The sequence below is a fragment of the Triticum aestivum genome, chromosome 3D (assembly GCF_018294505.1).
Source record: "Triticum aestivum cultivar Chinese Spring chromosome 3D, IWGSC CS RefSeq v2.1, whole genome shotgun sequence".
Classification (NCBI taxonomy): Eukaryota; Viridiplantae; Streptophyta; class Magnoliopsida; order Poales; family Poaceae; genus Triticum; species Triticum aestivum.
In genome coordinates this window covers 416,708,409-416,735,269 of record NC_057802.1, presented here as the reverse complement: position 1 = coordinate 416,735,269, position 26,861 = coordinate 416,708,409, and the positions used below count along the sequence as shown (strand labels likewise).

General features: G+C 43.0%; 1 protein-coding gene across 1 annotated transcript; it reads left to right on the top strand.

Moving 5' to 3' along the window:
* Positions 1-1,287: 1,287 nt before the first annotated feature.
* On the top strand, positions 1,288-4,842 carry LOC123079275 (deoxycytidylate deaminase). Its single transcript, XM_044502009.1, has 9 exons — positions 1,288-1,618; positions 1,737-1,812; positions 2,567-2,606; positions 2,772-2,830; positions 3,037-3,074; positions 3,661-3,724; positions 3,802-3,855; positions 4,341-4,442; positions 4,518-4,842. Exons 1-9 carry the CDS (start codon positions 1,404-1,406, stop codon positions 4,578-4,580), a joined length of 711 nt encoding a protein of 236 aa, XP_044357944.1. The 5' UTR covers positions 1,288-1,403; the 3' UTR covers positions 4,581-4,842.
* The last annotated feature ends 22,019 nt before the right edge of the window (positions 4,843-26,861 follow it).

Here is a 26,861-nt window from a genome sequence, read left to right as displayed (position 1 = left end):
CTATCCTTGCACTTCATTGTGTACTTTCCCTAGCCTCTCTAGAGCTAAAATAAAAAATATTTGAGATGTAGAAACTAAGGTACTTTGTAAAAAAAAGTATCAGGGAGATAACTAAAGTACTCATAAAAGACAAACATTAAATTTCAGGGGATGCAACTGAAAGATTTGCAAGAACAAAAAAGATAACTTGAGTGTAGTGGTTATGATGAACATAGCAGGATCCAATCGGAGGAAGTGTTTTTGGTAATTGGCCAAAGTTGTATATTCATGGTCGATATTCTTATCCCGAGAATCCCTCAATAAGTGTGGTGTATAGGAAGGAGCCTAAATGAACATGCTATCATACCATGGTCTTACATGTTCTTATAGCTATTCACTTAGCAAGTAACACAAGCACTAAGACTCATTATGGTAAAAACCAACTATAGGCATGTCTTTCTTTAGGAGACTTTTTTTAATTAATAGGCTTCTAAAATAAAATTTTAGACAGCGGTGCGAGAATAAGCCGGGTAGGGGCAAATTATTTTGCAAGGCACCCACAAGTCCCCCAAAAATGGCCCTAAAGAAAGTCGATAGAGATGATTTTGCGCCCAAATACAGACGAGAGCTTGCACAAACAGACAATTGGAGCGATTTAGACTGCCCCTTGGAGATAACCCTCCTATGTGTAGTTTATATCAACAAAAGGCAAACCAATCCCACATGCAACGCTTAGTGGGGCGACCCATCTCAGTGTCTCGTTCAACAGGGAGTGTTCCTGATTTTCTATGCGGGTTCTTTTGGTTTGCAGTTGTTTGAACATATTAAAAGAACACTGATAAACAAAATTTAGAACCCCAAACATTTTTTAAAAAGGCGAAAAATCTTAAAAATATTATGACCATTTTTAAATGTGAACAATTTATATTATGTACAAGTTTACGTTTTTTATAAAAAATGAACATTTTTTTAAAACATGATTTTTGAAAGAAAAGAAGAAAGGAAATATAAAAAATTTAAAAACGAACAGGAAATAAATTTAGAAAATAAAAACCAAAAATAAAAAAACTGATAAGAAAGTAAAAAAAACTTCTAGAACCTTCCTTTTTTTAGAAGACCTTCTAGAACCTTCCTAAAACCGGAAAAAGAACCTTCCCAAAATCAGGAATCAGGACTTGAAACACTAATGGGCCGGCCCGGAAATTTGTCGCGATGCCCCTAGGGCCCACCATCTTGGATACAGAATTATCATCAATTCCAGGCCGACAAGACCAAATATTAGCCCATAAAAAATGACTGGCAGGCGATTCCAAATATCGACGCGCGAAAAGTCAACAGAAGAGGGAAGGAAGGGAAGCGCGCCCCCAAAAAAATTCCCGCGTTCCGTAGGTAGCGAGCTCCGCCCCGGATCTGGCCGTCGAGCGATGGCCTCGACGAGGGATCTCGCCATAGCGTCCATCTCGGTCGCCGCAGGCGCCGTAGCCGCCGCGGCCGCGCTCCTGTACTCCTACTCGGCAACCAATTCCAAGCCCCAGAGCCCGCCCCCGCCCCCGCCGTGCACCGAGCCACTCCCCGTCAACGGCTGCGCCGCCAGGCATCCGCCAGCGCAGGACCCCTTCAAAACCACCAAGAGGGAAGGGTTAGTCCCCTTTGCCGGACCCTCTTTCACCGCCCCTCGCCGCCTCGCGTATCTTGGTTGCCGCTCTTGCTAAGCTTGGGAGGATTTGTGCCCCCCCTTTTTTGGGTTCTTGTTGCAGGTTCATCTCATGGGACGACTACTTCATGGCGATTGCGTTCCTTTCAGCCGAGCGTTCAAAGGATCCTAACCGGCAGGTGAAGTGCATGTCTGTTTATGCCCGTCAAAGTATCCTAAATTTGTGTTTGCGCTCAATCTGTTCATTGAAATTCCTCAGTGAAACTGGTAGTCTGCTGCTGCGTGAGATAATGGTAAAGCCATGTCCGAATGTGGCTGACCAGCTGTCTTTAGCCATTGCAGTGAATAATTCAACTGCCATTAGGCAAGTGGCTTATGTTTTTCCTTCCAAAACACAATTGACGCCAAACTCATGCTGGTGAACTGCAAGCTGGAAGCGACGGTGATGTGGTAGTGGAGCTGAAAGAGGAGACATAACCGGAGTGGTTAGGGTCGTGAGGTGGCGCCGCCTCGGGAGTTAGGGGTTAGAACTGGGATCTGCTTAGGTTGTGTGCTTGCAAGGGCACATGTGTTGGTGTGTGTGTGTGTGTGTTAGGGGTGGGGGGAGGGAAGGCTTGATCAAGACTGCAACGGCGGCTGTGCAACTTGGGCCGACTGCATTCTAGGTGGACTATGAATAGTTGATCAACCTTTCAAAATTAAAACTATAATAGCGCTTTAGCTTTTCATACAAAGCAGCAAACATCAGGGATCTGTGGCAGTTCTGTTGACTGTATTGAAAGAAGTTTGTTGTGACATCATTTATTCAGTGAATGTGACATAAATATAAATCTTAACATAAGGCAGCAAATAGCAACTCATGTAGCATTTTTCATTTGTCACTTTTGTTAGTCAAACATTCTGATTTTTGTACCTAAAATCCATTTTATGCAGGTTGGCGCATGCTTGGTTAGCCAAGAGGGCATTATCCTAGGTGAGGATGGAGCCTATGCTGCTTTATGATATGTAACTTGATTTGTCCAAATTCTTTAACTGATGGCTGCAGTAGTGATACACAAAGTATAATGATAGTTGTGATAGGCCAAGTGCCATAGCTTGTCATCTTTCGATAATATAATTCAACTGTTTTCACCAACAGGTATAGGTTACAATGGATTCCCAAGAGGCTGTTCAGATGATAAGCTTCCTTGGGCAAAGGTAATTATCTCTGAAGCTTTAATTAGAAGGGTTGTAAGTTGAGGGCCATTCACTAATAAGAACTAGTGAATTAGCTCTATTGATGCTAGTGTAAAATTGAGTTTCTCATGTGGTGTTCATTTTATTCAATTAAATACTTTTTGACACGTTTGCTGGAATTCGATTATTTCACATATTAATTTCTCTCTATTACTTTTCTACTGCAGAAATCTGCAAGAGGGGATCCATTGGAGACAAAATATCCGTAAGTTACGATTTTCTTCAGTAAAATGGTTGTTGCTTTCTGTTTTGGGACATAACGCATATAAGCACATTTGTCGCAAAAAAAAGTGCATGTAATCACATCTAATTAGCAGAAATGAATTGAAACTTAATAAAATTCGAATTTACTGATAAAGTGGGTGTTTTTTCAGAAAACCCGCCAGATAACCTTTTCTGTTTTGTGCTATATATTGAAAGAAACTCTTGTTACCTTAGTTTTGTGTAAGTAATAATTGATCTTACAAGCAATATAGCTGCACTGCTAGTTAGCAATTGTCTAGCTCGCCACTTGCAAAACTGTCAACCCTTCATATCTTGCCACTTCACTATGTTGTCATCCAGTTTTTTTTGGAGAATGTAAGTTTTATTGCCTGATTTACATTGTTATAAACAGAAAAGAGTTCTGTTGTCTAATATTTCTGTGAGATATTGTAGCAATTCTAACATTGTTATGAAATTATGATCTCTATGCATTTGCTAAATGCTATGGTATGATGCATTGTCCTCCACAAAATAGTTTCTTATAGCAGCTAGATGTTCAAATCTAACCCTCTTTTACTTGTTGGCAGTTATGTTGTTCATGCTGAAGTTAATGCTATTTTAAATACAAACCATGCTTCAGCGGCTGGACAGGTTTGCTATTTCCGTTCTCCCTCTCCATTCTTTAATTAGTCATCAACAAATGCCTTATTGTTCCCCTTCTACTGCAGAAGTTATACGTCACTATGTTCCCCTGTAATGAGTGTGCTAAGATTATCATCCAGGTTAGTACCTAATGTAAATGAACATGGATTTTGTTCATTTTGGAGTTAGAATTTCACCCAAACGTTGATGAAATGCATTCAAACCTCACATTTTCTTTGTTACAAGTTTATCTATATTTCTAAACACGCATTCTATAAATGTGCACCTAAGTTTGTACTACATAATATTTTTCACGTTTAATCTAACCATTCTGGTCGGGCCGTAAGTGGTCGGACCCTGCGCAAGCGGGGGCTACGTGCACTGGGCTGCCCTTTTTAATCGAACCATTCTGGTTCACTACAAACGTTGCCATTTAAAATCTATAACTCTAATTCGTGCAAAGACTCTACATTTGACAATGATTTACTGGTGTGACGTTTCAGTCAGCAGTTCTCATGTTAACAACTACTCACACTATTTTTATGTGGAAGTAACTTCTACCTGTGCTCGCATAAAAGGAAGATAATCTATTCAGTTCTAACCATTGTGCTGGTCTTTGTTGCAGTCAGGTGTATCTGAAGTCATCTATTTTGTAGAGAAAAGGATTGACAACTCAGATCATGTTTATGTTGCTTCTCACAACTTATTATCAATGGCTGGTGTGAAGGTACTGACATATGATCATTCCTCATATAAGCACTGTTTTGGCATGGGCTACATTCTTATGCATCATCTCTCACAGGTCAGGAAGCATCAGCCACAAATGGCACAAATACCAATCAACTTTCAGGATCCAAGGGTCTAATGAATGAACTGTGCGCCCTTAGGTAATGCAAATGTGCACCAATGCCTTAACAATTATGTCAGTCATTCAAAGGCTGTCATGCTGGGTTATATACTCCCCCGGGGGGCCTAGCTGTTGTATATTGTAATCAGTCGAATTACTAGATCGAGAAAAGCACCTGTAACTAGTTGCATCCTGTTGCGAAATTTGTATGTGCTCAGCATCATGAACCATTCTTCTGTAAACTGTGGCTGCACCATGATTTAACTCTCACTACGGTCGATTCTTGCTGTAGTAAATCGTGATAAGTCATCTTATCTGTATCTGTGTGATACTCCCCCCCCTAATGAAATAAGTGACGTGAGGAGACACACTTTTGTACACAAAGTCAGTTTTGCAGTGACACCCGCAGCTCCACCTCCAGAGCGCTCCATCTTCGTTGCAGCTCCTCCTCCAGCGCGCTCCATCTTCTCCTCAGCCCGTGCTTGTGCTCCAGGCGCCTGAGGCTGTGCTCGTGATCCAGCGCCTGAGTGCTCGCCCTCCAGGCCCAGGCCGCGCTCCTTCTCCAGATCAGTGGGCACCTGCACTTCCAGCGATTGGGCAGCGCCTACAGTTTTTGCGTCCTGCACCTGCACCTCCACCACAAGTCAGATTGTTGTACATTCAGTTTGCCGGCAAGAGGAGGATGATGGTGCCCGATTTGAACTTTAGTCCTCCACAAGAGGAGGATGATGTACCTGAAGCTCCAGTAGAGGAGGATAATCCACAAGAGGAAGTGAATGATCGAGTAGAGGAGGATGATCCACAAGAGGAAGCAGCAGGTACAATGTCCAATGTAACTTTACTCCACAGCAAACTGAAACAGAAACAATATTGAGACCAAATTCAGTTTTAAAATTGAAACTGAAACTTGCTGTATACTTGGATCATGTGTTACTCCAGGTTTTTAACTTGCTGTATACTTGGAGTATACAACAATATTGCTGTATACTTGGAGTACTTGAAACCGAAACAATATTGAGACAAACTTGCTGTATAATTGAAACTTTAAATTGAGACAAACTACTGTATACTTGGAGTAGTTTTGAACCTTGCTGAACTTAAAATTCAGGTTGTGAAGCTTGCTGTATACTGAAACCTGCAAGTATGAATCATGTGAAACTTGCTGAAACAAATTTAGTCAATGTATGAATCATGATAAATTTAGTTAGTGTTTAAACAATGTTAAACAAACTTTCAGTTTACATGCTTAAACTTGACAGTGTAAATTTTAAACTTGACCGGAAACAAACTGAAACTGAACATAAATGTTGTACTCCTTATTCTGAAAAACTGAAACTTGACACTGTACTCCTACCGAAACTGAAACTTGACAGTGTAAACAAACTGTAAACTGTAAATTCAGTAAAATTCAGGAAACAAACAAATTTTCAATATTTAGAACATGAAAATTGCATTTACTCCAACAATTTTCAATTATTTGCACTTTTGCATTATTTTCATTATTGCAACAATATTGTTGGAGTAAAAAATTTACAGTAGAGAAACATATTCCTTTTGCTTCTTTTTGCAACTTTGCGGGTGCTGAGCATTAAACAAGAAGAAACCTGCCAAATGAGGACATATTTGCTGCTTATATTGCTTTGAAAGCACTGACCAAGGATAAAGAAATTGAGAAAAAGGACAAAGTGTTTGTTGCTAACCTTTTGCATAGAAGTCTTAGAACTGTTGAAAGAATACGAAAACAAGCACATGAGCAGATTGCACAAGGTCAAGAGGGTTGATGTCTATAACAAAAAAAAGGTAGAGTAGGTCACAAGAGAAAAGATGTTGATGTGTCCAGGATATCCACAATCCCCTACAACGGAAGGAAAACACTTCGAGCTCTTTCTAGGTCTTTGGTTGTTAGTTGTACAACATTACATAGAAGGTTCAAGTGGGGAGATGTAAATTTCTTAGAATCATCACAACATTTCATTCCTACCTAAGGTCCAATGCTAAAAAGCCTAACCAAGTCCCATATTTAAATGAGTCCTTAGTTAGCCGAACTGTCAACGTCTAGATTTTTTTTGGCCTCTACAGTATAATTGGTGCAACAAACCCAAATTGCAAGTATCATGCCTTCAACATGGGTGAGTGGGGAAGGCATCAACCCCTTTCCACTACTAGGCTATGCCTTAGTCTGACCAGATTGTCTGAGCAGTTTTCTGCCGGACTGTCCAACTGTCAATTTTCTGCACTAAAACTACTAATTTCCCTCTAGCTATAAATACCCCTTCATCAACACATAAAACACCATCCTAGATTTGAGAAAGGTTCCCTCTCATACTCTACACCAAATAAAAGATCTCTTGGAGGTTCTTGAGAGACAACATTTATCTATCACAAAAAACAAAGTTCAGTCCACAATTGAAGACAAAAGACAAATTGTGCTGTGAATAGTACTAGTTTTTGAATTAGCTAATACTAGCCACCTTTGAATTTGAATGTACTAAAATGTTGTGAATTGATAGTTCAAATATTGCACTGATAGCATTGCAACTCACGTAGATGGTAGCACTATTCCGTCGTACCCAAAGCAAAGCAGTCCAGCTGTGTCTTGGGCCGTGTGCTTGACCCGTCACGGGCTTGGTCTATCATGGTTGTGGGCTATGCCGACACGCGGTACGCCTTGAGCCGTGCCTGGGTTGCAGGCCAGGCCCGCATGCTGGCACAACACGACCCGTTATTATTTTTGTATATCCTAATAGTCTTTTTTAAACACAGTATAGACGCAAACGCTCATATAAACGCGCATATACTCACCACTATACCACTATGAACGCACACACGCAGACCCTACCCTACTGAAAGTGTATCGCCGGAAATCCTGAAATAAATTTAGGATAAATGCGAGTATCAGGACTTGAACCGTGGTGTGCTGGAGATACCACTGTCCACCTACCATCCCAGCCACATGTTGGTTCGCATATCCTAATAGTCTGAATATTGAAAATCCTACGCCTACGAAAATTGACTTACGTACATACGTGTCTTGCTCTCATCAATCTCCCCCTGGAGTTTCAGGGTGGGCCCTCCTCCCCTCTAATCAAAAGCTGCCAATTAATTCCTTACCTTACATTAATTTTCGTAACTATTTTTCGTAGGTGTAGCAAAGCTCGGCTGAATATAGGCCCAAAACAACCGAATATCCAATTCTAAGCCCGGGCTCATCTGCACCCACTAAAGAAACAATTCATAAAAATTCAAAAAATTCCAATTTTTTTGTGCAAGGTAGATAATTTGGTGCGTAAGGTGCGCTCCGAATTTCAGAGCATTTGGACATTTGAGTAGCTCTCAGCAAAAAAGACAAATTGGGCCAGAACAGTATATGAACAGTACACTATTTAACAGACCCTAAATTTGTCTTTTTTGCCGAGAGCTACTCAGATGTCCAAATGATTTAAAATTTGAAGCGGATATCACACATCAAATTATCTACCATGCCAAAAAAAAGGATTTTTAAATCTTTTCTAGTATTTTTTATTCAGCGCAGGTGCAGATGATCCTGGGAGCCAAAATGCCTCACTCCAAAACAACCCAATAGGATGAATAATATGTGGCCTGTCCCATTTACTATAGGAGCTGTGTGTGGGCTTGTCACGCGGACATGCACGGTGTTGTGCATGGCACGTTTAGCCCAGGTAGAGCCGTGCCGGGTGATGACCCACAAGTATAGGGGATCTATCGTAGTCCTTTCGATAAGTAAGAGTGTCGAACCCAACGTGGAGCAGAAGGAAATGATAAGCGGTTTTCAGCAAGGTATTCTCTGCAAGCACTGAAATAACAGGTAACGGATAGTTTTCTGATAAGATAATTTGTAATGAGCAACAAGTACAAAAGTAAATTAAGTGCAGCAAGGTGGCTCAATCCTTTTTGTAGCAAATGACAAGCCTGGACAAACTCTTATATAGAGAAAAGCGCTCCCGAGGACACATGGGAATTATCGTCAAGCTAGTTTTCATCACGTTCATATGATTCGCGTTCGGTACTTTGATAATTTGATATGTGGGTGGACCGGTGCTTGGGTGCTGTCCTTACTTGGACAAGCATCCCACTTATGATTAACCCCTATTGCAAGCATCCGCAACTACAAAAGAAGTATTAAGGTAAACCTAACCATAGCATGAAACATGTGGATCCAAATCAGCCCCTTACGAAGCAACGCATAAACTAGGGTTTAAACTTCTGTCACTCTAGCAACCCATCATCTACTTATTACTTCCCAATGCCTTCCTCTAGGCCCAAATAATGGTGAAGTGTCATGTAGTCGATGTTCACATAACACCACTAGAGGAGAGACAACATACATCTCATCAAAATATCGAACGAATACCAAATTCACATGACTACTAATAGCAAGACTTCTCTCATGTCCTCAGGAACAAACGTAACTACTCACAAAGCATATTCATGTTCATAATCAGAGGAGTATTAATATGCATATAGGATCTGAACATATGATCTTCCACCAAATAAACCAACTAGCATCAACTACAAGGAGTAATCAACACTACTAGCAACCTACAGGTACCAATCCCAGACTATGAGACAAGAATTGGATACAAGAGATGAACTAGGGTTTGAGAGGAGATGGTGCTGGTGAAGATGTTGATGGAGATTGCCCTCTCCCGATGAGAGGAGCGTTGGTGATGACGATGGCGATGATTTCCCCCTACCGGAGGGAAGTGTCCCCGGCAGAGCAGCTCTGCCGGAGCCCTAGATTGGTTCCGCCAAGGTTCCGCCTCGTGGCGGCGGAGTCTCGTCCCGAAAGCTTGCTTATGATTTTTCTTCGGACGAAAGACTTCATATAGCCAACAGGGGGCCCACGAGGCAGGGGGAGCGCCCCCACCCTCGTGGACAGGTGGAGGCCCCCCTGACGTGGATTCTTCTTCCAGTATTTTTTATTATTTCCAAAAATAACTTCTGTGGAGTTTCAGGACTTTTGGAGTTGTGCAGAATAGGTCTATAATATTTGCTCCTTTTCCAGCCCAGAATTCCAGCTGCCGGCATTCTCCCTCCTTATGTAAACCTTGTAAAATAAGAGAGAATAGGCATAAGTATTGTGACATAATGTGTAATAACAGCCCATAATGCAATAAATATCGATATAAAAGCATGATGCAAAATGGACGTATCAACTCCCCCAAGCTTAGACCTCGCTTGTCCTCAAGCAGAAGCCGATAACGATAAATATGTCCACATGTTTAGAGGTAGAGGTGTCGATAAAACAAAATACGGACATGAGGGCATCATGATTATTCTCATAACAGCAACATATATGGATATTGTCATATGATTTCTTATTCTCAAGTAATAATCTATTCACAATGTCAAGTATGAATCAGAAACTTTATTGAGAACTAACAAACTATAATCTCAATCATTGAAGCAATTGAAATTTATCATAATATCAGAAAGAGTCTATGTCAGAGCTTTTTAGCAAGTCCACATACTCAACTATCATTTAGTCTTTCACAATTGCTAACACTCACGCAATACTTGCAGTTACAGAGTTTTAATCGGACACAGAGAAAGATAGGGGCTTATAGTTTCGCCTCCCAACCTTTTACCTCAAGGGTAATGTCAACAATAATAATTCATGCTAACCCACATCCAATTAGATATATATATCAGGATCTTTCCAACATCATGTGCTTGCCAAAGGATAAAATGTAAAAAGGAAAGGTGAAGATCACCATGACTCTTGCATAAGGTAGAAGATAATAATAAAAGATAGACCCTTCGCAGAGGGAAGCAGAGGTTGCCATGCGCTTTTAGGGTTGGATGCACAAGATCTTAATGCGAAAGAACGTCACTTTATATTGCCACTTGTGATATGAACCTTTATTATGCAGTCCGTCGCTTTTATTTCTTCCACATCACAAGATCGTATAAAGCTTATTTCCTCTGCACCAATCAATCATACATATTTAGAGAGCAATTTTATTGCTTGCACCGATGACAACTTACTTGAAGGATCTTACTCAATCCATAGGTAGATATGGTGGACTCTCATGGCAAAACTGGTTTAAGGGTATTTGGAAGCACAAGTAGTATCTCTACTTGGTGCAAAGAATTTGGCTAGCATGAGGGGGAAAGGCAAGCTCAACATGTTGGATGATCCATGACAATATACTTTATTTCAGATATAAGAAAACATAACCCATTACATTGTCTTTCTTGTCCAACATCAACTCTTTAGCATGTCATATTTTAATGAGTGCTCACAATCATAAAAGATGTCCAAGATAGTATATTTATATGTGAAACCTCTCTTCCTTTATTACTTCCTATTAATTGCAACGATGACCAAAGCTATGTTTGCCAACTCCCAACAAATTTTAATCATCATACTCTTTCTATGTGAAGTCATTACTCTCCATAAAATCAATATGATCTCTTTTATTTCTTTTTATTCTTTTCTCTTTTCTTTTATTCACTCAAGATCATGGCAAAATAATCAAGCCTTGACTCAACACTAATCTTTACTATATAGCTCAAGGACTCGATTACATAGAGAGATCATAAAGCAAAACTCAAAACTAGATCATACCAAAACTTTATTCTACTAGATCAAGATACTACTAAAGGATCGAACTAAGAAAAACGGTAAAGATAGGAGTGTGATGGTGATACGATACCGGGGCACCTCCCCCAAGCTTGGCAGTTTCCAAGGGGAGTGCCCATACCCATGTGATTATGTCTCCTTTGCTGGTGAAGGGATTGTTGATGATGTAGGCTTGTCATCCATCTTCCAAGGCATAGGCTCACCATCGTAGAAGGATGATCGAGTCTCTGGGATCCTTAAATCTGCAGCCAAACTCATCCTCTTGAATCTATATTCATACTCACAGTTTTGGTTTTGCAGGTCATAGATTTGGGCTTGGAGGTGCTCAATATTCTCATGGAGCTTGAAGATGGCCTCCCCAATATCCTTGGCATCTAGCTTGTGGTTGTTGGTGAACTCCGTGATCATTATGTGATTGGAGTCAAGTCCACGCTCCACCATCTCCTGGCACTTGAAAACTTGTTGCTCCATTGCTTCAAGCCTGGTCTCCACGCTTCCGGTCCTCCGTGGTCCCTCAACATCGCGGATATGCAGCAACCCCTCACGCATCTCAATGGTTTGAGGGTGTTGCAGCACCTCCGCGAGGTAGGGGTTGATGACCTTCTTGAAGAACTTGTCCTTGGGGGCGCTTGGAGACGTCATGATGATCTATATCTGTCAGCGAAACAGCTCGAAACAAGAACAGAGGACAATTGCGTGATACATGAGTCAAAACCTTCGGGAGATTATATAATGAATTTTTACCGACCAAAATACGTATCATGCAAGAAAACGGAGTCCGGAGAGCGCACGAGGTGCCCACGAGGCAGGGGGGCGCGCCCTCCACCCTCATGGAGCCCTCGTGTCCTTCCCGGACTGCTTCTTATTTTTCTATTTTTCTAAATATTCCAAAACGGAGAAAAATTGCCTTTAGAACTGTTTTGGAGTCGGTTTACTTACCGTACCACATACCTATTCCTTTTCGGAGTCTGAAGCGTCCCGGAAAGTGTCCCTTATGTATTCCTCCGGGGTTACGGTTTCAATAACATTGGTTTCAACATTTATAGGATTACCTGAGATATAATGTTTGATTCTTTGACCGTTCACCACCTTCGGGTTTGTGCCTTCGAAGTTGTTGATTTTTATGGCACCGGAACGATAGACCTCCTCGATAACGTAAGGGCCTTCCCATTTAGAGAGAAATTTTCCTGCAAAAAATCTTAAACGAGAGTTGTATAGCAATACATAATCACCTACATTAAACTCACGCTTTTGTATTCTTTTGTCATGCCATCTTTTAACTTTTTCTTTAAATAATTTGGCATTCTCATAGGCTTGGGTTCTCCATCCATCAAGTGAGCTATGTCAAATAACCTCTTCTCACCGGCAAGTTTGAAATCATAGTTGAGCTCTTTAATGGCCCAATATGCCTTATGTTCTAGTTTGAGAGGTAAGTGACATGCTTTTCCATAAACCATTTTATACAGAGACATACCCATAGGATTTTTATATGCAGTTCTATAGGCCCATAATGCATCATCAAGTTTCTTGGGCCAATTCTTCCTAGATCTATTAACAGTCTTTTGCAAAATTAATCTGAGTTCTCTATTACTCAATTCTACTTGACCACTAGACTGTGGGTGATAAGGAGATGCAATTCTATGATTAACATCATACTTAGCAAGCATTTTACGGAAAGCACCATGAATAAAATGTGAACCACCGTCAGTCATTAAATATCTAGGGACTCCAAACCTCGGAAAAATAACTTCTTTAAGCATTTTAATAGAAGTGTTATGATCAACACTACTAGTTGGAATAGCTTCTACCCACTTAGTAACGTAATCAACAGCAACTAAAATATGTGTATATCCATTAGAGGCAGGAAAAGGTCCCACATAATCAAAGCCCAAACATCAAATGGTTCAATAACAAGTGAATAGTTCATAGGCATTTCTTGACGTCTACTAATATTACCAATTCTTTGCCATTCATCACAAGATAAGACAAACTTACGGGCATCCTTGAAGAGAGTAGGCCAATAAAAACCGGATTGCAATACCTTATGCGCAGTTCTGTCTCCAGCGTGGTGTCCTCCATAAGCTTCGGAGTGACACTTGCGTAGGATCTGTTCCTGTTCATGCTCAGGTACACAACGTCTAATAACACCATCTACTCCTTCTTTATAAAGATGTGGGCCATCCCAAAAGTAATGTCTCAAATCATAGAAAAACTTTTTCTTTTGCTGGTATGTGAAACTAGGTGGTATAAATTTAGCAACGATGTAATTAGCATAATCAGCATACCATGGAGCAGTATGAGAAGCATTTATGACATTTAATTGCTCATCAAGAAAACTATCATCAATAGGTAGTGGGTCATCAAGAACAATTTCTAACCTAGACAATTTGTCTGCGACGGGGTTCTCAGCTCCCTTTCTATCAATAATATGCAAATCAAATTCTTGTAGCAGGAGAACCCATCTAATAAGTCTAGGTTTAGCATCTTTCTTTTCCATAAGATATTTAATAGCAGCATGATCAGTGTGAATAGTTACTTTAGAATCAACAATATAAGGTCTGAACTTATCACAAGCAAATACAACTGCTAAGAATTCTTTTTCAGTAGTAGCATAATTTCTCTGAGCATTGTCTAGAGTTTTACTAGCATATTGAATAACATTTAATTTCTTATCAACTCTTTGCCCTAGAACAGCACCTACAACATAATCACTAGCATCACACATGATTTCAAAAGGTAAATTCCAATCAGGTGGCTGAACAATAGGTGCAGAAATCAATGCTTTCTTAAGTATTTCAAATGCTTCTACACAATCATCATCAAAGACAAATGGTATATCTTTTTGTAATAAATTGGTCAGAGGCCGAGAGATTTTTGAGAAGTCCTTAATGAACCTCCTATAAAACCCGGCATGACCAAGGAAACTTCTTATACCTTTGATGTCTTTGGGACATGGCATCTTTTCAATAGCATCAACCTTGGCTTTATCAACCTCAATACCTCTTTCAGAAACTTTATGCCCCAAGACAATACCTTCATTAACCATAAAGTGGCACTTCTCCCAATTCAAGACAAGGTTAGTTTCTTCACATCTCTGCAAAACTCGATCAAGGTTTCTCAAGCAATCATCAAAAGAGGATCCATAAACGGAGAAATCATCCATGAAAACCTCACAAATCTTTTCACAGAAGTCAGAGAATATAGCCATCATGCATCTTTGAAAGGTAGCAGGTGCATTACATAAACCAAAAGGCATACGTCTATAAGAAAAAGTACCGAAAGGGCAAGTAAAAGTGGTCTTTGATTGATCATCGGCTGACACAGGTATTTGAGAGAAACCAGAATAACCATCTAGAAAGCAAAAATGTGTATGTTTGGATAATCTTTCTAGCATTTGATCGATAAAAGGTAAGGGGTAATGATCCTTTTTAGTAGCTTTATTTAGTTTGCGGAAATCAATTACCATCCTATAACCTGTAATAATTCTTTGCGGGATCAATTCATCTTTATCATTAGGAACGACAGTAATACCTCCCTTCTTAGGGACACAATGGACAGGACTTACCCACTGACTATCAGCAACGGGATAAATTATACCTGCCTCAAGGAGCTTTAGTATTTCCTTTCTTACCACTTCTTTCATCTTAGGATTCAGCCGTCGTTGATGATCACGAACTGGTTTGGCATCTTTCTCCAAATTTATTTTATGTTGACATAGAGTGGGACTAATGCCCTTAAGATCATCAAGAGTATATCCAATAGCAGCGTGATGCTTCTTCAGAGTTTTCAATAATCTCTCTTCTTTATGCTCTGAAAGGTTAACACTAATAATAACAGGATATATCTTTTTCTCATCAAGATAAGCATATTTAAGAGTATCGGGTAACGGTTTAAGCTCAAACACGGGATCACCCTTGGGTGGAGGAGGATCCCCTAGGATTTCAACAGGCAAATTGTGTTTCAAGATGGGTTCCTGTTTAAAGAATACTTCATCTATTTCCTTTCTTTCATTCATAAACATATCATTTTCATGGTCTAGCAAATATTGTTCCAAAGGATCATTAGGAGGTACGACAATAGAAGCAAGACCAATAATTTCATCCTTACTAGGAAATTCCTCTTCACGGTGTTGTCTACGAAATTTAGAGAAATTAAACTCATGAGACATATCACCCAAACCAATAGTAACAACATCATTTTCGCGGTCTATCTTAGCATTAACTGTGTTCAAGAAGGGTCTACCAAAAATAATGGGACAAAAGCTATCTTGTGGGGAACCAAGAACAAGAAAATTAGCAGGATATTTAGTTTTCCCACACAAGACTTCAACATCTCTAACAATTCCCATTGGTGAAATAGTATCTCTATTGGCAAGTTTAATTGTGACATCAATATCTTTCAACTCAGTAGGTGCAATATCATGCATAATTTCTTTGTATAAGTCAATAGGTATTGCACTAGCACTGGCACCCATATCACATAAGCCATGATAACAATGATCTCCTATCTTAACAGAAATAACAGGCATGCCTACCACAGGTCTATGTTTATCTTTAGCACAAGGTTCGGCAATTCTAGCAGTTTCATCATGGAAATGAATAACATGCCCATCAATATTACCAGACAAGAGATCTTTAACAATAGCAATATTAGGTTCAACTTTAACTTGCTCAGGAGGTGTATAAGTTCTAATATTGCTTTTACGAACCACAGTTGAAGCTTTAGCATGATCCTTTATCCTAACAGGAAAAGGTGGTTTCTCAACATAAGCAGTAGGAACAATAGGATCATTATAAGTGATAGTCTTTTCTTCAACTTTAATAGGTGCAGCTACTTTTACTTCTATGGGAGGATGATATTTAAACCACTTCTCTTTAGGGAGATCAACATGAGTAGCAAAAGATTCACAAAAGGAAGCTACTATCTCAGAGTCAAGTCCATATTTAGTGCTAAACTTACGGAAAACATCGGTATCCATGAAAGATTTAACACAATCAAACTTAGGTGTCATACCTGACTCCTTACCTTCGTTGAGGTCCCAATCTTCAGAGTTGTGTTTAATTCTTTCCAATAAATCCCATTTGAATTCAATAGTCTTCATCATAAAAGAGCCAGCACAAGAAGTATCGAGCATAGTGCAATTGTTATCAGAAAGCCGAGCATAAATTTTTTGAATAATTATTTCTCTTGGGAGCTCATGATTGGGGCATGAATATAACATTGATTTAAGCCTCCCCCAAGCTTGAGCGATGCTTTATCCTTTGCGAGGCCAAAAATTATATATATAATTGCAATCACGATGAACAAGATGCATAGGATAAAACTTCTGATGAAATTCCAATTTCAATCGTTTGTAGTTCTATGATCCCATATCATCACATAGCCTATACCATGTCAATGCATCTCCCTTCAAAGATAAAGGGAAGACCTTCTTCTTAATAACATCATCGGGCACACCTGCAAGCTTAAATAATCCACAAACTTCATCCACATATATTAGGTGCTCATTAGGATGCACTGTTCCGTCTCCTGCAAAAGGATTAGCTAGCAGTTTTTCTATCATACCCGAAGGAATCTCAAAGTAGACATTTTCATTTTCAGTAGGTTCAGTAGGTTGAGGAGCAACTCTTTTCTCTACTGGTCGGGGTGAAGATACCCCGAACAAGCCCCTCAAAGGATTACTTTCCATAGTAACAAGTGATAGTAAATTTCAGCACACTATATAAATTTTTCCTTACCAAATTCCACCTACCAAAGGCGCTTCACTCCCCGGCACCGGCGCCAGAAAAGAGTCTTGATGACCCATATAGGGGATCTATCGTAGTCCTTTCGATAAGTAAGAGTGTCGAACCCAACGAGGAGCAGAAGGAAATGATAAGCGGTTTTCAGCAAGGTATTCTCTGCAAGCACTGAAATAATAGGTAACCGATAGTTTTGTGATAAGATAATTTGTAAGGAGCAACAAGTAACAAAAGTAAATGAAGTGCAGCAAGGTGGCCTAATCCTTTTTGTAGCAAAGGACAAGCCCGGACAAACTATTATATAGAGAAAAGCGCTCCCGAGGACACATGGGAATTATCGTCAAGCTAGTTTTCATCACGTTCATATGATTCGTGTTCGGTACTTTTATAATTTGATATGTGGGTGGACCGGTGCTTGGGTGCTGTCCTTACTTGGACAAGCATCCCACTTATGATTAACCCCTATTGCAAGCATCCGCAACTACAAAAGAAGTATTAAGGTAAACCTAACTGAAAGTGCAAGTATCACTTAGATTATATTTTGGTGTGATGACAATGTGGTTAGTGGAACTAATGTTGGTTGCTAAAGTTTATCTCAGGACTTTGGTTCCAAGGTGTCCATTGATGGAGGTGTGCGACCCCCCAGTCCAAAAAGATCAAAGGCGTGGTTACCGGCGACTCGAAGGTTTTTCGTTTTGGTTCGATTTGAGTCGTAGGTAAAACCGCACTATCAAGAGGGGTCTTCGTGGAGTTAGTGTCGTGTGGGAATGCCTCCAAGACAAATACACCAGCCCTCCTACACCTCCTCAGATATTCCACTTATTGTGTGCTTTGCCGTGGTGTCCTGTGATGTTTCATCAGAAATCTTCTGGACACCCCGTGTGCACGGGGTCTCTGACCCCCGTGCACACGGGGTACCTCGAAACTCACTGGACACCCCGTGCGCACGGGGCTGACTTGGCCCGTGCGCACGGGGTCCAACGGGCAGAAATCCCCTCCCGACCAAGAACACTATATAAGCCCCCTTCTTCCTCCTCCATCCCCTAACCCTAATGTCTTGTTGAGCTCCTCCATTGCTACACCCCATTTTGCTCACTACTCTCAATCCCTCCACCCAATCTTGTTGAAACTTTGGGGATTGGGAGAGCAAGACCCGATCTACACTTTGACCAAACCAAATCGCGTTCCCCGCAACATTCATCCACCATGACTTGTTACTCTTGGAGCTTGGGCTCCTAGGCAGTTAGAGGTTCCTCCGGAAGCATCCTTGCTTGTGGTGTGCTCCGGAGAAGTTTGTAAAGGTGTGGTGGTCGCCTTCAAGACCAACCCCGAGTGATTCGAGGCTCATCCGTTGGGGGTGACTCGAAGGAGATTACGTGTGACGCCCCCGATTTGACCGTACACTAATCATGCACGCAAATGTGTACGATCAAGATCAGGGACTCACGGGAAGATATCACAACACAACTCTACAACATAAATAAGTCATACAAGCATCATAATACAAGCCAGGGGCCTCGAGGGCTCGAATACAAGTGCTCGATCATAGACGAGTCAGCGGAAGCAACAATATCTGAGTACAGACATAAGTTAAACAAGTTTGCCTTAAGAAGGCTAGCACAAAAGTAGCAACGATCAAAAAGGCAAGGCCTCCTGCCTGGGACCTCCTAACTACTCCTCGAAGCTGAACTCCATGTAGAATCATCCTCGGGATCTCTAGCTCCTGGACTCCAGCATCTGGTTGCGACAACCAGGTAGAATGGAAAGGGGGAAAAGAGGGAGAAAAGCAACCGTGAGTACTCATCCAAAGTACTCGCAAGCAAGGAGCTACACTACATATGCATGGGTATATGTGTAAAGGACCATATCGGTGGACTGAACTGCAGAATGCCCGAATAAGAGGGGGATAGCTAATCCTGTCGAAGACTACGCTTCAGGCCACCTCCATCTTGCAGCATGTAGAAGAGAGTAGATGGTAAGTTCACCAAGTAGCATCGTATAGCATAATCCTACCCGGCGATCCCCTCCTCGTCGCCCTGTTAGAGAGCGATCACCGGGTTGTATCTGGCACTTGGAAGGGTGTGTTTTATTAAGTATCCGGTTCTAGTTGTCATAAGGTCAAGGCACAACTCCGGGTCGTCCTTTTACCGAGGGACACGGCTATTCGAATAGATAAACTTCCCTGCAGGGGTGCACCACATAACCCAACACGCTCGATCCCATTTGGCCGGACACACTTTTCTGGGTCATGCCCGGCCGCGGAAGATCAACACGTCGCAGCCCCACCTAGGCTCAACAGAGAGGTCAACACGCCGGTCTAAATCCTATGCGCGCAGGGGTCTGGGCCCATCGCCCATTGCACACCTGCACGTTGCGAGGGCGGCCGGAAGCAGACCTAGCCTAGCAGGCGTTCCAGTCCAATCCGGCGCGCGCCGCTCCGTCGCTGACGTCAAGAAGAGCTTCGGCTGATGCCACGACGTCGAGTGCCCATAACTGTTCCCGCGTAGTTGGTTAGTGCGTATAGACCAAATGGCCAGACTCAGATCAAATACCAAGATCTCGTTAACCGTGTTAAGTATCTGTGAACGCCGACCAGGGCCAGGCCCACCTCTCTCCTAGGTGGTCTCAACCTGCCCTGTCGCTCCGCCACAAAGTAACAGTCGGGGGCCGTCAGGAACCCAGGCCCACCTGTCACGACCGGTTTTTCAATAAAATAATTATTGAGAGACCAATTTCTTTTTTACGGACCAGTAAAGAAGAATCCCTTCCCACTGGTAGACAATATCTTGGTCACAGAAGAAAAATACCAGGAGTACTGAATATAATACAAGGTTGAGCGGGGACTGCTCAACAATTTATTACATGCACGCCGATACAACATAACGGCGGATAGGGTGGCATAACTACTAACTCACGATAACAACGGTGGTGGAAAAATCACAGCGGGGTGGGTGATATGACTCCTGAAAGCTACAGCTCTTCGAGCGTCGGAGTGAGGCTCGAGGAGACTTATTGCGGGTGGCGGAAGCGTATAAAATACAAGTGACCAAAATCCAAGATCGCACAGGACTGACTGGGACTCCTCTAGGTGTCGGACGCACTATCAGACTCTTCATCCAAGAGATCGCCTTCGTCAATATCTGGCCAAATCAACAAGCCAGGTGAGTACTATGAAAGTACTCGCAAGACAGTTCGGACATAAGATATAACAAATGTAAACATGAAGCATATGTACAGATTAACCAGTGCGTTCAGACATAGAGATAATAAATACTGGGTGCCAAACGAGGGTCTGAAAGACTCCTCGAGAGGAAACTGCAAGAATAGTAATACTGGTGCCAAACGAGGGTCTGAATGACTCCTCGAGAGGAAACTGCAAGAATAATAATACCGGTGCCAAACGAGGGTCTGAATGACTCCTCGAGAGGAAACTGCAAGAATAGTAATGCCGCAGTCGGGCGTCAGGGCGACACCACATAAAGGGCTTATAACAGAAATAAAAGACAAACATGCCACAGTCGGACGTCTGAGCGACATCACAGAAAGGGCTTATATTGTAGCTCAATAATTCAGTAGCTTGAGAACATAAACTATTACAAGTACGAGACAACATAAGGTTAGTCCATCAGGAATAACAATTAAACTGGGTTTACCACAAGAGCTTGTTCACCGGGGATAAATTTCCACGAGGATAGATATGGATATACTGATCAACCTACTTGATCATGGATACGATAACTTGGAAGGATTTGACTCTGCAGAGTTGTACTTAACCACAGCCAACGGATTTCAGTAGTCACGGGGACTAGTTCCGTTTACGGTGTTTAGGAAGAAACACGTCTAACCAGTACACACCCATTCAACATTCCGAAGCCAGGGATCACCCTCGGCAACGTTCAAGAAAAACCTTGAGACGGGGAGGCTACAACCTCGCGTAGCATGGGATCAAATTTCTATACGCGCGCTCTAAGGGGGTGCCCCCCCTCTCGGTCCCAACCGGAAACACCCATGCCCCCTCACCGGATGACTGGCTTTAATCCTGGGCCAAGGAACCATCATCCCGGCCCCTCTGTTTGGTGTGTACACGGAAAGAGGTTACTAACTTACTAAACCGCATCCTGGCAAAGAAACATGTGGTAGCACGGAAGGGAAAAGAACGATAACGTGACTCCGTCCACGTTAACGTCGGAATTTGTCGGATGACGCAAGGCTGGTATGCTACAACAGTACCACCTTGCTGCCCTTCATGTCACCACATGATTAGGCCATCTCTCACCAGAGATCATCACAACTTTGGAACATGCGGGTAATTGCCTCACAAGCAACAAGGTACTCACTGACACTCATATGCCACGCACAAACTTACACGCAAACATGAAAAACACCTATCATATCAAAGGTTCAAACATGCTTTCCTGGTTCGGAGAAGTCGGAGTCTAGCTCGGCGAAGTTCGCGGCTCCGTCACCTCTCCCGGAACCTACGGCATAGCGAAAACGGGCACTAATGTGAAAACCAACGCGTGCATAAAAACTTCACCAAAATTTTTCCAAATAAATCTCATAAAAAACTAGACAAAATTTTAAGATTGTCAGAAAAAGAATCACTCAAAAATCACTTTTTATTTAAAAGTTATAAAGGTTTTTGTCCAGGGACCCATCTGTAATGAAACAGAAAAGTTCCAGGGTTTTAACTGAGAAAACAGAAAACGGTTCGATTAGAAATGCGCAAGCTCAAAGGGAAAACGTATTTGCCCGAAGGCGCCAACAGAAAACGTTTCGCGAGGGGAAACATAAGAGAGGCTGACAGGGGGGGTCCCACATGTCAGGTTTAAACCTCGCCGGCGCCCGAAGGCTGCGGTGGTCGCCGGCGTCGAACCACGGCAAGACAGGGAGATCGGAGTGTACCAAGAGCTTCAGCGTGTCCTTCCGCGTCGGTGGGTGGTGGACTCGACCGTCGGAGAGCACCACGTCGACGGCGACACTTTCTCCGGCGGACGGCGGCTCGGGTGATGGTGGAGAACTCCGGTGGGTGCTGCAAACTCCGAATTGAAGCGCGGGTCAGAAGGAGGGATGCACTAGAGGGCTACTGGCAAGAAATGGGAGGCAGAGGTGCACGCACGGGAGTGAATCGAGCTGGATCCCGTGGCGGATCGTGGTGGCCGGAGTCGAGGAAGGAGACCTCCTCAGGGCTCTTCCAGTGGCTAGGCGTGCTCTAGGTGGAGTGCAGAGGTGGTGTGTGTTCGAGTTGAAGCTCGGGGCCTCTATTTATAGGCGGATCGAGGGGGTGGCCGTGAACGGAGAATCTCCGGCGAGCAATTACGGCGATGTCGTGGATTGGCAGGGGGTTTAGGCGGTCAGGCAGCATCAGTGGAAGTTACTGGTGTCGTTCCCCCGCTAATCCTTGGTGGTCTTGGCGCAATGGCGCCGGTCCACGGTGGGGTGGCCGCACGGGCACGACGGCGGCAGAGAGCGCGCTCCGCGCCCAGCGGTTCACGACGAGAGTGGCAGCGCGTTCTGGGGAGTGGAAGGCCATGCGGCGATCTCCGGTGGCTTAGGCGGCGCTGGGTGGCGCCGTCTGCGCCGCGCCTCTCTCTGGCGGCCGCAAAGCCGCCGCTGGCGTCGGTCACGGGGCGGCGCACCTCTTCCAGCACGTCGCCGATGTCCGCAAGGCTCCAGGCGCTCGTGCGGTGCAGAGGACAAGGGGGAGGGGACAGGGAACACGGCGACACAGCGGCACTGGCGAGATCGACGTCGGGTTCTGAAGAAAACGACAGTGGTTCAGCCACTGTTAATTGAACTTGACTGTATTTGATTTTGACAATGCCCTGCAGGTGTTCGACAGAATGATTAGGCAAGCAATTTTTTTTTTCTGGAGCTGGGACTTGGTGAGGTGACCACTCAATGCACCCAGAGGCTGCCTGATTTTATTCAGAATTTTTGGAGAAGGATTTGAATGAATTTCATCAAATTTGACAAATCTGGTCCAAACTTGTAGTAAGTGTAGTTTGAAACATTTGAACTGAAGACCAGTGGATCTTCATGGATCTTGGTTGAGGGTTCAAAGGACTAGGGAGGGGAATTGGTTTGGGGGCAAAAATCAAAACAGAAGTGGTAGCTCCTTTGTAAAACCCCAAGGGCTAGAATAGAGGACAGAAATTGTTTTGATAGGATTTAAATGGAAAATAATCATATGGGAAGGTTCAACTTGTTGGATTTGATGCAAATCATGATCCAAAGATGAGGGAAGGTTTAGGAGAGTGGATTTGCACTAAGGCCATGGCAAGAGGGATTTGTTGAAAGTGGTAAAGGATTATTCCAAAAGCCATAGTGCAATTTCAAAGAGATTTTCAAAAGGCATTTTTTCCAAGTGAAAAGCATTTTGGTTTGAGTCCAAATAAAAAAGAAAGGACCTCCAAGACCAACATCAAGTCTTGGGTGAATCCAAGTAAAGCTCTTGCCAAAAAATACTTTGAAAGGGAGGGTTCTTTTGAAGAAAAATTTAAATCACCTCCCTCAAGTCAAACATTTTTTTTTTTGAAAAATCCAAATAAAAATTTGGGTGTCACAACACCTACCCCCTTAGGAAAAATCTCGTCCTCGAGATTTCTGCTGATCCTCAAATAGATATGGGTACTCTTCCTTAAGAAAATCTTCCCTTTCCCATGTAGCTTCATCCTCAGTGTGGTTGCTCCACTGAACTCTGAAAAACTTTGTCGTTTTCTGACGGGTCCTCCGTTCAGACACTTCCAGTATCTTTACTGGTCGCTCTCTGTAGGTGAGATCTGGTTGCACATCAATGCTCTCGTGAGATACATGCTTCTCCGGGTTACTCACACATTTTCTCAATTGGGAGACGTGGAATACGTCATGGACGTCTGACAGCTCCTTGGGTAAGTCTAGTTTGTAGGCCACTGTGCCTCTTCGTGCCTCTACACAAAATGGTCCGATAAATCTCGGGGCTAGCTTCCCCTTAATTTTGAACCGTTGCAGGCCCCTCATAGGAGACACTCGTAGGTATACGGAATCACCGGGTTCAAAGCTGACCTCACGATGTTTTTGATCGTAGTAGCTCTTTTGTCGGCTCTGTGCTGTCTTCAGTCTGTCCCTGATCTGCTTAACTTTCTCCTCGGCCTCTTTAAGCATGTCTGGGCCGAAGATACGGTTGTCACCTGTTTCTGACCAATTCAGTGGGGTACGGCACCTCCGTCCGTACAATGCTTCAAAGGGTGCCATTTGCAAGCTGGCTTGGTAACTGTTGTTGTAAGCAAACTCGGCATACGGCAAACTCTCTTCCCAACTGGACCCATAGGTGAGCACACAGGCTCTCAGCATATCCTCTAGGATTTGGTTCACACGTTCTGTTTGTCCATCAGTCTGAGGGTGGTACGCTGTACTGAAAGCTAGCTGCGTGCCCAGAGCTTGTTGCAGGTGATCCCAAAATTTGGAGACAAACTGTGTGCCTCGGTCGGATATTATAGTCTTTGGGACTCCATGTAAACAAACTATACGGGAGAGATAAAGTTTGGCCAGTCTTTGTGTGGGGTAGGTAGTCTTCACGGGAATGAAATGAGCAACCTTGGTTAGTCGGTCTGTGATGACCCATATGGCGTCATTTCCGCGTTGTGATCGAGGTAATCCGACAATGAAGTCCATTCCTATTTCATCCCATTTCCACTCCGATATCCTGTTTGGCTGGAGTAGCCCTGCTGGCTTTTGATGCTCGGCCTTGATGCGCTGACATGAATCGCAACAAGCAATAAATGTGGCTATATCTCTTTTCATACCGTGTCACCAAAATCTTTCCTGAATGTCCTTGTACATTTTGGCTCCTCCGGGATGGATCGAATATGGGGCGGTGTGGCTTTCGGTTAAGATTTGTTGCTTGAGCTCCTCAATGTTAGGTACGCAAAGTCTGTCTCCGTACCATAATATTCCTTCACTGTCTGTGACGAACTCTGAGGCCTTACCAAGGTTCATTTTCTTCTTTATACCTTCGATGCTGGGATGTCCCTGTTGAGCCTTCTTAGTTTGTTCCACTAGGGTGGGTTGTATCTCCAGATTTGATATGGTGCCCTCAGAGACTAACACCATGTTGAGCCTAGCGAACTCTTGTTGAAACTCAGGCCTCAAGTTTTGGGGACCGTCTTTGTCCGGGCTGGGGTTTCGACTAAGGGCATCACCCACTACATTTGCTTTCCCTGGATGGTAGTGAATGCCGACATCATAGTCCTTGACCAATTCCAACCAGCGTCTTTGGCGTAAATTTAGCTCCGGCTGTGTGAAAATATATTTGAGGCTCTTATGGTCCGTATATATTTCACAGCAATTTCCCAACAGAAAGTGCCTCCATTCCTTGAGTGCATGTATGACTGCTGCTAGCTCCAAGTCATGTGTTGGGTAATTTTCCTCATGTTTTCGCAGCTGCCTGGAGGCATACGCGACAACTTTGCCATCCTGCATTAGCACACACCCGAGACCTTTTCGGGACGCGTCACAATATACTTCAAAACTCTTGTGTATGTCTGGCACGGTTAAAACCGGTGCGGTTGTTAGCTTCTTCTTGAGTTCTTGGAAGCTTTTCTCGCATGCTTCCGTCCATACAAATTTCTTATCCTTCTTGAGCAACTGTGTTATTGGCTTTGCCACAGTGGAGAATCCTTCAATAAATCTTCTGTAATATCCGGCCATTCCCAGGAAACTCCGCACATCTGTAATGTTGGCGGGTGGCTTCCAGTCAAGTATGGCTTTGACTTTTTCTGGGTCTACGGCCACGCCTTCTTGGTTCAATATATGGCCTAGGAAACCAACTTGCCTTAGCCAAAATTCGCACTTGCTAAATTTGGCGTACAGCTGATGTTTCCTTAATTCTCCCAAAACAATTCTGAGATGCTCAGCATGCTCTTCTGGTGTCCTTGAGTAAACCAGAATATCGTCAATGAATACCACAACAAATTTGTCCATGAATTTCATGAACACTTTGTTCATGAGGTGGACGAAATATGCGGGGGCGTTTGTCAGTCCAAAAGGCATCACTGTGAACTCATATAACCCATATCTGGAAGTGAATGCTGTTTTGGGGATATCTTCTGTCCGTACTTTCAATTGATGATATCCCGAACTCAAATCAATTTTTGAGAACACCTTGGCTTGTGCGAGCTGGTCAAACAAATCATTTATCCGTGGCATCGGATATTTGTTTTTGATGGTGACCATATTGAGAGCTCGATAGTCTATACACAGTCTCAGTGTCCCATCCTTTTTCTTGGCGAACAACACTGGCGAACCCCATGGTGAGGAGCTGGCCCGAATAAATCCTTTGTCCAATAATTCCCTTATCTGTTTCTTCAACTCTACTAATTCTGAGGGTGCCATTCTATAAGGTTTCTTATAGATGGGAGCGGTGCCAGGTGCTAGTTCGATGCTGAACTCTATCTCTCGGTCTGGTGGCATGCCTGGTAGTTCTTCAGGAAATACGTCAGGAAACTCGCATACCACTGGAACTTTTCTCAGTTCTGAAATGTCCACTTTGTTTAGTTTTGGTTGCCGTGACCGTGGCCTTTCTTGAGCGGTAACCTTTATTGTCTTGCCATGATGGTGAGTGAGAATCACGGTCCGATTGAAACAGTCGATGAATCCTTTGTTGGTGGTCAACCAGTCCATCCCTAAAATGACATCCAGTCCTTTATTCTCCAACACGATGAGATTTGCTTGGAGCTGTAGTCCTTCGAACTCAATGACCACTCCTTGGCAGTAACTCTGCGTGATTTGCTTATTTCCGGGGGACTTGATGATCATAGATTTTTCCAAGGGGAGTATCGGAAAACCATGTTGCAAAACAAAACTCTTCGAAACGAACGAATGGGAAGCTCCAGAATCAAACAAAACCGTGGCAGGTACTGTGTTGACAGGGAACGTACCGAGCACGATGTCTGGGGCATTCTGCGCTTCTTC